The 13,206-nt window shown below is 38.3% G+C and overlaps 1 protein-coding gene across 3 annotated transcripts in view; it reads right to left on the bottom strand.

Moving 5' to 3' along the window:
• The window catches only part of LIN7A (lin-7 homolog A, crumbs cell polarity complex component), a 195,395-nt gene extending 190,706 nt beyond the window's left edge, over positions 1-4,689 (bottom strand). Inside the window, exon 1 of one of the 3 annotated variants that reach the window (XM_031939636.1) lies at positions 3,602-4,689. In XM_031939636.1, the coding sequence (XP_031795496.1) occupies positions 3,602-3,644 (43 nt within the window). In that variant the 5' untranslated portion in view covers positions 3,645-4,689. The remainder of the gene's footprint in view (positions 1-3,601) is intronic. The other 2 variants (XM_031939635.1, XM_031939638.1) reach the window with 2 other exon arrangements.
• Positions 4,690-13,206: the final 8,517 nt, after the last annotated feature.

Raw genomic sequence — 13,206 nt, 5'->3', positions numbered from 1 at the left:
CTATCACCCCCAACTTCCTTCCTTGTTTGTTTGTTAAACCAATAGTTTAAAACCAATAGGAGCTGAGTCCCTATTTCTAAAGCCCCAACGCTAAAAAAAAAAAAAAAATTAAAAACCTGTCACTCAAATCAATTTTTTTTATCACAAGTTTATGTTGCTTCTAAAATGCAAGGGCATTTTAACGCTTTGTTTCCCCCTATGTAAAAATCTGATTTTTTTTAATGAGTAGTTTAAAACTTGAAGATATATTGTCACTTTCACTAGTTTAATAATTTCTAAACAAAATATTATTTTTTTTAGAAATGCATTAATATGCAAAGTCATCCTTACAAATCATTAATCCGTAATCTCTTACATTTTTTCTAGTGATCAAAAGATCTGGACTTTTTTCCTGCCAGTGCCTCTTAACTAGCTCTGTGACCTTGAGTACTTCATTTTCTCATTGAGCCTCAATTTCTTTTTCTATAAAATAAGAATACAAGAATTAAAAATGGAAGAGGTCTCGGGATTACCTAACCCAGCTCCCTCCCTTTACAGGTAAGGAAATAAGATTAAGAATAGTGGGGGAGTTGCTCAAGGTCATATAGCACATCCTGCTTATCAAATAGGAAGAATGTGAACTTCAAAATAACATTATGTATGTAGAAACTGTTAACTATTATATAAATATTCTGTTTTCCTAGCCATGCTTTCTGTGCACTGGATAATCAAGTTTACTGGACAGGCTTAATGAATTGCCAAGACCAAAAAAAAAAGTTTGGACACTCCCCTTTCTGTGACAACATAAAAGGCTGACTTCTCTCATTAACAGTGTTTCCTACAGGATCCCAAGCCAACCCAATTAAATGATAGTCACTGAGACGGGTCTTCTAACAGCACCTCTGCATCTGTCCATATTCTTCCACAAGAGGCTGCAGTAATCAAAGTACCACACAAAGCTTGCTCAGTATCCTGAAGAGCTTTCTCAGTCATTTAAGGAATTGCACTGATGGCAGCTTCCAGCACTTACCAGTGCAAAGCCAGTTATATACTATTAGCTAGTTCAGGACTAATTTATTGCCTGCATTTTTGCAAGTCATTTGAAAAGGTTGGGAGGCAACAGGATATGGGGAAGAGAGATTGGACATAGAATCATATAAGACCTGCATTCAAAATATGCTTCAGATACTTGCTGTGTGACCCTGAGAAGTTACAACTTCTCTCTCAGTCCCTGATCCCTCAAGGGTAAAAGGGGAAAAATAATAGAATTAATTAATATGAGTGTTATAAGGATCAAATGAGATAATATAAGTAAAGAGCATTGCAAACCCTAAATCACTATTAAATGCTAGCTAACATTTTAGTATCAATTTCCTCAGTTGTAAAATGGGGATAATTATCACACAATAATCACACAGGGTCATGGGAATATAGATTTAAGAGTTGGAAATTTTGATTGTTTAAGTCACCAGCTTGAAAAGTCAGAAATTGAACACAAGCCCTCTTAGTTCAAATCCAGCATGTTCCTCCTTCACCTCTGCCACCAAATGCATTTTGAAAAGGAAAAAAAAAAGATCCTATATGTAGACACACTTTGCAAACTTAAATGCTTAATATAAATGCTAGGTATCATATAACTATGGCCATGGAGTGGAATGACATTAGCTAAAACCTTGGGCTTTCTAAATAACTCAGCTAACTAGCCACCCATAGTGCAATGCAAGTCCTTTACAGCCTGTGATTTTAAGAAGTTGTGTTTTGTTTGGTGTATTTAAAGTGTTGAGAGATTGGCTCAGAAATGAGAGGCTATGAGGGGTGCAATATTAAAACAATAATACTTGGGAAATTCATGATTACTAATGGCTTGCCATCTGGTTAGCTCTTAAAGGCAATGGACTGACTCTGCTTTGGGCAGATGATAATACTGAAGGTAAACCATGAACTGAACAATACATTTCTGAGCTAAGTATACTTATTAATTTATGATGTTGCAGACCAACATGTCTTCCCATTGTGGAATCTATTTATTTATTTGAATTTTACACTCCTACTACAAGGTTGCCATGGGTACCATACAACATCTATTCTAGCCCCAATAAGTTCTGATAAAGTAACTTACAAATTCTCTAAATTAAAAATCTCAAGCTGAGTTAGTTGCGTTTTTTTCATTGTGCTCATAGCAGGGTGCTCTGTGCCTTGCCCTACAGTCCAGTTTAATCCTCTAGAAAGAATATTTTTAGAGGCACATCGGACCAAATAATTTCCCTCCGAGCACACCATTCCCAAGTGGTTTCTCAGGGTCCTAAATTCACCAGCTGCAAGTGGGAAGAAGGGAATGCCCTCCCATTGCAGAGTGTGAGCTAGGAGCCAGCTGGAGAGCTCGGGGAAAGTCGGCCCGATGAGCCAGAAAAAGGAAACTGATCAAATAAAAGCAAGTTACACTTATTCCCATCTGCTGCCATAAGAAACATAAATTATTGCATTGCATGGACCACATAGGTACTTTTACCTTTGTCCTGTCTGAGAAGCAAACGTTGGTTACCTTCTATTCCCATACAGGGGGTTGGGGATGGAGAGAGAGATAGGTCGGGAGGAATAGGTTCAAAGGGTCTAAAGTTTAATTTTAAACCAGTTTGCAGATATTCCCTGAGCTTTTACACGCCCAGGCAAGGAGTCTAGGGGATGGGGGATGCTCAGTCAGCTGGGGAGTAATAAACAGCTCGCTCCATTGGAAGCTCTGGCAGCCGGCCCAAGACGCACGTTCCTGGTAGCCTTTTCAGAGCTCAAAGGGACCAGGGAAGCTAATCTCCTAGGCATCTGGCTGACCCCCACCCCCGGTCCCGGATCCCGGCCTCTTTGATCTCTCTTTAACTGGAGGGGAGCAGCTCAGTGACAGGGCAGTCAAGCCGCAGGGCGCATCCGGCAGGAGCGACCTCCAGAGCGTGCCCACCCAGCGGTCAGGGATGGACAGACACTTCCCCGGCAGGCGGTCGTCCGGGCAAACTTCCCTGTCCTTTGGACGCTCACCCTCTATTCTTTGAGTGCCCTTCTTTGCAGCCCCCAAACCAAGAAGAAAATGGAAAGGGGGGTGGGGGGAGAAGCTGGCGGACAGCTAGCCTCCTCCTTCCTGCTCTCTAGCTCTCGCTTTCTCCTCGCTTCCCTCCCCCACCAAAAGGCTCTTCCCTTCACTCCCCCCTTAGCTTCTAGCTGTCCCATTGCCGCGGTGGGAACAAAGCCAGATGCGGGGGAAGGGGCGGGGGCGACTGCGGGGGCACCGGGAAGGTAAATGGAAGACGGGAGCCCAGCCCAGGTGAAGCCGACCAGCCACGGGTTCCGGGCTCCCAGGGCCGAGCTACGCCGAGCGCTCGGAGCGCACGGGGGCAGCGGGGCTGTGGCCGCTCAGGCAGGATAGATGTAAGGCAAGAAGAAAAGTATCGCTCTCCCTCCCTGCGCAATCGTTCCCCGCCTCTCCATCCGAAAATCCCCAGCTAGGCAGCCCTGCCTGCTGAGCGCCTCCGGCTCTGCCCGGCTGGGAGTTGGCAGGGGGTGAGAAGAGAGAGAGGACAGAGGAGAAGGAGAGGAGGAGAAGCAGCGATTGCCAGAGCGAGTGAGCCCCGCTTACCTCTGTCCAGTGTGAGCGGCTGGACCACTGTCAACGTCGCCATGTCTGCGGTGGGAGCTCAAATGACTCTCAGCCCAGGCAGCCGCGGCTGCCTATAGTGAGAAAAAGAGGAGGGGATGGGGGGCGGGGGCGGGGAAGGGGAGACTAGAAGGCAGGCAGAGGAACCGGAGGAGGGGCGATGAGGAGGTGCTGGGCTGGAGGAGGAGAGATGAGTCTGGGGTGGGTTAGAAGACAGATGGGAAAGCGACTGAGTGCTAGGTGATGTGCACAGCCCCTCCCAAGCAGTGGGAGCAGCCAGGAGCGGAGCAGAACAGGTATTCCCCACACCAGCACGGGGCCATAAAGCCCCACAACTTTGCTTTTCGGTTTCAGGGAAGCTCCCAACAGTCACTTCCATCTGGCCCTTTCCTTAAACTCTCTGGTTATATATCCCCATTCGAAGGGCTTGGCCAGGATAAGAAATTGTCCTGAATTAGTAAATTGCTGCTGCTTCTCTGCCACTTTGAGAATAAACAAAAACAAAACAATAATGTCCCTTCTTCCCTTTTCCCTCTTTAGAACCCCTCCTGTTTTAAAGATCTGTTTGATTAATTAGAGATAATGACATTGACAACAATATTGATGTTTCCGAATCCCCTCTATAAGTTTCTGTTTAAAATAGAATTTTGGAATGTTTACTTAAATAGATATTACAAGTAACCGACTTAAGGTTACTCCATCTAAAAGTGTTATGTTCTAAAACTAAGGAGCATTTTTCTTTGGAAACAATTTACTTTTGTGGAATGTCTGTTCTCAAAAGACAAAAGTCAAGGGGAAGTGAAGACAAAATAGAAAGAGAAGTCTATATCTTTCAATTCAAGGGGAATAAGGGCTATTTTAACAAGAACAAAAGCAACTAACTTTTTTTTTTATATAGCCCATTAGATTTGTAAAGTGTTTTCCATGTTATTTAATTTTATCTTTATGTACCACCCTGGTTTAGAACAATAGCTCTTCCATTTGTTTTCATTTAATGACTTATCTGAGTCCACTATTTGATGGCCCTTCTCTCTGCCTCCTTTCTTTGCCCCTTCCCAACATCCCTGCTCCCTCTGAATGAAGGGTGGGGGCTGTAAGTACAGCTGTCACCATCTTGTCATAATAGGAATTCTTAATTCACAAATCACATGACTACATCATGCTAGACAACCCTAAGAATAAGAAAAATGATGGTAGTGATAGCATTTTAAGAATAATGAAACATCATTGGAAAGAGGTGTTCTGGGGTTTCTTAGATATAGTAGAGTGTGATGCTGTGAACTTGTGCTGAGCTTGGAGGACTGAATCCAAGCTAAAATTTGAAACTCAGTTTTGCCATTTACTGCATTCCTGGGCTTGGTTAAAACATTCAAGTTCTGGGGCCTTGATTTCTTCATCTCTGAAGTGAAGGGATTGGTTTAGATAATCTTTAAAATTCTAGATTTGTTCTAGATTTGGACTTTTATATAATACAAAGCTGGCCTTGAAGACAGGAAGTGTTGGATTCAAGTCCTGTCCCCCATTTCCCTATCCCTCCCACTCCTTTACCCCCCTTTCACATATACTAGGTTTATGTAAGTCCCCACCCCTAAACTACTATGGTAAGTGACTTGCCCATAAACAAGTGGCAATCTCTCAATGCCCTAAGCAATTCTTTATTTTTTTTATTATAGCTTTTTATTGAGAACATATGCATGGGTAATTTTTAAAACATTGTCCCTTGCACTCATTTCTGTTCCAACTTTTCCCTTTCTTCCCTCCACCCCCTCCCCTAGAAGGCAGGCAGTCTCATACATGTTAAACATGTTAAAGTATATCTTAGATACAATATATGGGTGCAGATCCATACACACACACAAGACAAGATTGTGTGTGCACAAGAAAAATTGGATTCAAAAGGTAAAAATAACCTGAGAAGAAAAACAAAAATGCAAGTAGTCCACCGTCATTTCCCAGTGTTTCTTCTCTGGATGTAGCCAATTCTATCCATCATTGATCAATTGGAACTGAATGGGATCTTCTCTTTGTCAAAGATATCCATTTTCATCAGAATACATCCTCATACAGTATTGTTGTTGAGATGTATAATGATCTCCTGGTTCTTCTTACTTCACTTAGCTTCAGTTCATCTAAGTCTCTCCAAGTCTCTCTGTATTCATCCTGCTGGTCATTTCTTACAGAACAATAATATTCATAGCATTCATATAACATAATTTACTCAGCCATTCTCCAATTGATGGGCATCCATTCATTTTCCAGTTTCTGACCACTACAAAAAGGACTGCCACAAACATTTTGGCACATGCGGATCCCTTTCCTTTCTTAAGATCTCTTTGGGATATAAGCCCAGTAGTAACACTGCTGGATCATTGTTTGATAACTTTTTGAGCATAGTTCCAAATTGCTCTCCAGAATAGCTGGATCCGTTCACAACTTCACCAACAATCTAAGCAATTCTTTAAAGACTGTAGTTCATATTTAGCTCCCATATCTTCATGATTTTGGCACATATTTAAACCGAAACACAAATCAACCACCGATTCCCCTAGACTTTGTCAACAATGACTTCTTTTGAAAAAGGGTTGCTGTAAAATATTTCTTTACCTTTACGTTTCTGATTCTTGAGGCCAAAATGTTTGTTCTTTTTTGGGGGGGAGGAACAAGGAAGGGGGACAACTAGCTAAAATACTCCCTCATCCTCTCATCCTATAGATACTATTAGAAATAATAGGAAATATTTAACAATAATAAGAAAATATGTCACAAGTGGAACAAGCTTAAGGAATGTATATACTAAAAGGAACTCAGTGTATCAAACCAACTTCAGTCCAGGGGAAGCTGGGTTCAAGTCCTACTTCTGACAAACACTAGCACTGTAACTCTGGGCAAATAACTTTTCTCTCTCAGTGCCTCTAAACAGTTATCCAAGACTATATGTTTAGAAGAAGGAAATGGCAAATCACTGCAGTTATCTTTGTTAAGAAAATTCTAAATGGGGTCACAAAGAGTTGACTGACTGAAATGACTAAAATGACTGAACAACAATAATTAATTTAGGAACTGCAATGGTAGAAGGGGTTTCTATACTGGGAGTTCTATATGCTAATAAAATCATAGCCATTACTCTGATGCTAGAAGAGCTCCAAAAGGGAGGGAGGGAGAGAAGATGGAGAGGAGAGAGAGAAGATAAGAGAAGAGAGGAGAGAGAAGAGACAGAGAGACACACAGATGCACAAAGAGTAACAGACACTCAGATAACACAGAGACAGAGAAACAGAGACAAGAGACAGGGACAGAAAGAGCCAGACAGTTTAGATCAATGGTTCTCAAACATTTTTTTCCTCAGTTTCTTTATACTATTGAAATTATTGAGGATCTGTCCAAAGAGTTTTTTTGTTTATGTGGGTTATATCTATAGACATTTACCATATTAGAAAGAAAAATTTGGGGTTTATAGATGTTCTGAAAGGATTTCAGAGATGTCACAAGATTCTCTGGACTATATTTTTGAGAACCACTGCTTTAGACACTTCTCTAAGACTATATAGAGAATATGTTAACCCATATTAATAGAATATTCACTCTCATTCTGGGAGTTCTCTGTCCCAATAAAATCACAGGTCTAGTCCCCATCTATCCCTTTTGTGCATATTTATTTATATATCCTTTTTATCTACTTTGGCAGCTAGGTGGTGCAATGGATAGAACTCTGGACCTGGAGTCAGGAAAATCTGAATTCAAATCTGGTCTCACACATTTATTAATTGCTGTATGAACCTGGACAAGTCATTTAACCTCTATCTACCTCAGTTTGTTTCATCTGTAAAATGAGAATAATAATTGTTTCTGCATCTCAGGATTGTTATAGGAATCAAATAAGATATTTGTAAAGTGTATAGCACAGTGCCTGGAACATAGCAGATATTAAATAATGCTTATTCACTCCCTTTCTGCTAGATGTAATGAACAATCTCATTTTCTCTGTGCCAAACATTGTCTAGTAAGGCACATAGTAAGGCAATTAATGAATGATTATTGAATGAATGATACATACATGCATATATATGTACAACTATTTAAATGCTTTCATTTTTCATATTCAAGCTATAAAAATAATTTGAACTTTGCATATTAGTTGTATGGCAATTTTGTCTAATCTCCTAATATAATTAGTAATGTTAACTGTGTCCACAGGAGGTTCAAATGTCAAGTTTAGATCTCTTAACAATGCACTTGAGGAGCAGCTAGATGGTGCAATGGATAGAGCACCTGTCCTGAAGTCAGGAGGACCTGAATTCAAATCTGGCTTCAGACACTTAACAGCATTCTAGCTGTGTGACCCTGGGCAAGTCACTTAACCTCAATTGCCTCAGGAAAAAAACAACAACAATGTACTTGGGCACCAACCCAGGTCCATAGTTCCCAGGTCCTCCTACACACATTTCTCTATTGCTTTGCCCATAGAGCTGAAATTGATCTTTGAAAGAGAAATACTTATAAAAAAGGTAGGCTATAAGGAAAAAAAAAAAAGACTGAGCCTAAACACTACATGTAAAGGTCCTCAAAGCAAATAGAGGTTACTATAAGCATAGCTATTCTGGAATATATAAACTGACCCAGGTAGAAAAGCAAGTCAAGAGTCTTGCTCTCCTGAACTGATGTGACAAAGTCAAATGTATGTCCTTAAGATATGCAGAAAATGTTTAGTTAGATTATAAATAGTGTGCACTAAGCACACTTTTAAAGGAGAAAAATATCACTCTAAAACTGGGATTCTCTTTGCCTTAAGAGTGTTAGAAATTATTTTGAGTGATAAAGGACAGATAAAGCATTATCTGCCTTAATTCATACTGCATCATCCAAGTAACTTAAGGAGTTTAAGACCGAGTACTAACCTTTTCCTTTGAATGTAATTGCATGCAGATTAAAAAAAAAATCATTATCACAGAGACTCTTGACCCTGTTTTGACTACTTTTTTTTATATAATTTCAATTAAATTAAAATTCCGTCCTTTTTAAATTCCTGAGCAGACTTTTTTTGTTTGTTTTAATTTCATCTGTCCAGATTTTCATCTTGGAGTCCTGGAGAACATCGAGTTCAGTGATTAGCAAAAGAACAGGCAAATCTCTCATTGGCATGGTCATCACGTTGTGTTGGAAGAAAATACCTGCTAGTTATTTGGCATCTGGAATGAGAGAGTTCCATCATTAAAAAAAAGAGAGAGAGAAAGAGAGAGAGAATTTTGTTATACCAGAGGATATACACTAAGGGCAATTAAATATTTATTTACCCACTTTAATATAATCAACACATTTCTATTAAAAACCAGCAGGAAATATAAATAAACTTGTAACATTAAGTCACTTTGTGCTCATCAGACAATAATATGTATGAGCAATAACCTTCAGGAGCAAATAAGTGCTAAGGAGAAAATCAATGTTATAGCCCTTGCATTAGAAAACATTAGTCAAAGCAGAATTAAATGGATCCATAGCCAGATATTTGAATATTAGAGTGATAGGATCATAGATTTAGAATTGGAAAGGACCTTAGGTTCCACAGAGTTCACTTTTCTCCTTTTTCAGATGAAGAAAAGGAATATGAGAGATTAAGTGACTTGTCTTAGGTCATAACAGTAAGTATGTGGAGCAAAATCTGAACCCAGGTCTTCCTAATTCCAAATGTAGTTCATCATCCATTACATGATACAGTTTGTTCCAATGGCCATGAAGGAGGCTCTTGTAGGAACTATGGAGTGCATAGAATTTGGTAAGTCATGGAAGATAGCATGGTCATCCCCAGCATCCTAGGCTATCACCAGTCTTGCCACTAGAGAAGAGAGAATAAGGCTAATAATTTTGTGCAACTTTTTCTCATTTAAATCCAATTCACTCATGAGTCAAGACATCACACTGTGATGTCATTGGTCCTCTTGAAAACAAAGGTCAGGCCATAACACCATAATGCCTGTTAAAATATGAAAGGTGACTCTAAATTGTTAAAAGTTCTTTCAAATTTCTTTTCATTTCTTTTTAAATAAAGATATCAACATTTTTGTTCCAGAAAACTGAATATTGAATAAATCAAATCCACTTTCACTTGTTATAAAGGTTTACTGGCGTCACTGAAAATTGCCAGTTATTATGAAAATTCTAGGTAGGCTCATAAACTATTTTCCATGAATAGTTGCTTGTCATTTTTAAGACTTACAGTGGGAAGTCTGCTTTCCTATTTAAGGATATTTTTACCTTGTGCTTAATAAATGTCTGTTGATTTTTGGGATCAGGTCTGCTTAAGTCAGACACTACACAGAAACAGCAATCATTCTTCAGAGAGGTCATTTTCTTCCCCACCCAAAGAACAGGCCTGTCCATATAGAATGAAGTCAGCCTTTAAAATATACAGGTAGTAAGTTCAGGATCTTTTTCTTTGACCTAAGTCCCCACTCTCACCCTTTATAAATGCCTTAAAAAAAAGATACAAATATTTAATAGCTTTTAAGAGTGTAGATTACTTAGTATAATACTACTTATTTTCCAATTGAGGAAACAGATCATTGTGGCTTTGTCTTCCTCTATGCCTTCTTCAATAGTCTTTATGTCCTCTAAGGGCCTTTTAATTTTAATATCCTCAGATTTTTTTTTTTCTCTCAGTCCTAAATCTGGAAGGCACCTCAGAAGTCTTCTTGCCCAACCATTTCATTTTATGAGAAAACTAAGGTCTGTAGAGGTTAAATGAGCTGCCCAAAGTCACATAATTAAGAAATGGAAAAGCTGGTACTTAAACCGGGGACCCCAATCTCAAATTCAACTCTTGTTTTATGGTATCACACTGCTATGGTCATCTTTTTGTACCAAAAAAATAAGCATACCTTATATGAATCCCTACGGCATTATATAGAATTGGGAAGGATACAAAAGAATTCCCTTGATGTGTGATTTCAAGTATATAGTAAAACCCAGGTAAGAAATCTCCCTTCACTATGGCAGGTCAGAACTTACTTTGTAAATTATTCCTAGAGGGGAACCTACAGCAGTGGTGTCAGATTAGTGGGGTCTCTAATCTCTATCTAGGGTGTCTACCTGCTGGTGAATATTGACATAGTTTTAAAATGGAATGCTTTCTGTTTTATTGTACTTTTATTTATGTTGTGAGCATTTCTCAATTACATTTTAACCTGGTTTGGTCCATACTAAGGAAAAAAAAAAGTTTTACTTTAGGTAAAACTGAGAGATTAAGTACCTTGCCCAGGGGTCATACAGCCAGTATTTATCACAAGCTGCACCTAAACCCATGTCTTCAACAAGAAAGCTGTCTAAAATTAAATAAATCACTAAGACAGTATGGGTCACTTGGGAAACTTGAACCTAGATCTCTGCTCTGAGGTCAGTTCTCTTTTTTTGTTATACAAGCTGACACTCATAGTAAATATCAAAGCTAATAAAAATCTACAGTTCAGTTCTTTCACATTTATATTAAAGAATTCTGGAAAAAGGAAACTGAAATGTCTCTTTCATACTTTCCTCAGATTCACATGTTATATAGCTATTAGCATCCAGCTCCATTCTGATTCTCAAGGACATATAGTTCAGTAGTTAGTACTATGAATCCCAGCGCTAAATGTGCTTTTATTTACATGGGTAGCATATATCAGAAATGAAGCTACATCTTATTCTTTATGCCAAATTTGGGCATTCAGTAATATTCGTTTGCTCTTTGCCAAAATTGAGGTTTAACTCAATTTTTAGACTATTTCAAATTAATTTTTATTTTTCCCCCTACTCCTTTGTAGGCCTATGAAACTTTTTGGCTATTCTCTGTTTATTTTTTCCCCCATTTCAGACTCTACATTTGAAGAACATAAGTTCTGTGAACTGGTTTTTTTTTATTGAATTTTTTCTTACATTGCTTTGATTTCCTAAGATATCCCTTTGAAAGAACCATCCTTAAAGAATGTTTTAAAAAGGAAAAAAAAAACAGCCAAATTAATGACTCCATCAACTACATGAAGCATCATATGCAGCATTATATGCCTATTTCCCTTCCCTCTGTAAGAAGGGAGGGGACTAGCCTTAACCACTGATTGGGTATTACCTCAGTCAAACCTAAGATCTGTTAGCTTAAAAAGGCTTTAAAAGCTATCTCACTGAATCTAGGGCTATCTCCAGCAGTCCTGATCAATATCTTGTCACTGGATCTAGATGGCTCTGGAGAAGAAAGGGAGTAATTCTGCACTGTCCTCCCTCACTTATATCCAGTTCATTGCATATCCCTGCATCAGGATATCATAGTTTTTTCAAGAATGAAGGTCAAATACTAAAAACCATTACATTGAATTCCCAATCCCTATATTTTTGCCCACTTGCATTTTGGATTTCCTTCACAGGTTAATTGTACAATATTTCAGAGTCCCCGATTCTTTTTGTACAGCAAAATAACGGTTTGGTCATGTATACTTATTGTGTATTTAATTTATATTTTAATATATTTAACATCTACTGGTCATACTGCCATCTGGGGGAAGGGGGAAGGAGGGGAAAAATTGGAACAAGAGGTTTGGCAATTGTCAATGCTGTAAAGTTACCCATACATATAACCTGTAAATAAAAGGCTATTAAAAAAAAAAAAAAAGAATGAAGGTCAAATAACAAGAAGAAGGGAGGGAGGAGGTACCTTTTCTTTTATCTTTTTGGGAGACCAAATTTAATTAATGTAATCAAATTATACATATTATATGTATAGTTGTATATGTACACAATATATATAATATACATATATATATAGTTATATGTATTTGTGTGTATGCATATGTATATATGTGTGCATATATACAAATAATGTAATTTCAATGCATTCAGTTTGATTTATTGTTGCTTTTCATTTACACTGTAATAGTCATTATGTGCATTGTTTTCCCAATCTCCTTTACATCAGTTCATATAACTCTTCCAATACCTCTGTCTTCCTCATATTTATCATTTCTTTCAGCACTGTCATCAGGAGCAATTCTGTCCCAAAATCGTTTTCTATGTGAGTTTTCCATCCCTTAAATTCACAGCTATTACAAATACCGAGTTTATGTAGAACCCCATACTTTCACTCAGGGATGATGTTTAGAGTCATCTAGGTGGCACAATGGATAAAGACTGAACTTGGAATCAGAAAGATCTGAGTGTAGCCTCAAGGGCTAGCTGTATGACCCTGAGCAAGTCATATATCCTTCATTTACCTCAATATCATCATCTGCAAAACAGAGATAATATTAGCACCTGCTTTGCAAGAGTTGTAAGAATCAAATGAAATAATATTAATAAAACACTTAGCACAGTAGCTAGCACATAATTGGTGCTATATAAATCTTAGAGGGAACAAAACGAGAGTGAAAAAAAGTTTTAGATTGGAGACTAAGGACCTAGGTTTTAAATATCACTTCTCAAACTTAAGCTTTGAGATGGGGCAAATCTGGCTTTTCTGAGAATCATTTTCTTGTTATGTACTTACACCTTTATAAAAATACATAATGCTACTTATTTATTAGGGTTTTAAGTGAAACATCTAACTTTTAAAGCACTTGATTCTTGCAAAT

This window comes from Sarcophilus harrisii, chromosome 5, assembly GCF_902635505.1.
Source record: "Sarcophilus harrisii chromosome 5, mSarHar1.11, whole genome shotgun sequence".
Lineage (NCBI taxonomy): Eukaryota > Metazoa > Chordata > Mammalia > Dasyuromorphia > Dasyuridae > Sarcophilus > Sarcophilus harrisii.
This window is presented reverse-complemented; position numbering and strand designations above follow the sequence as displayed.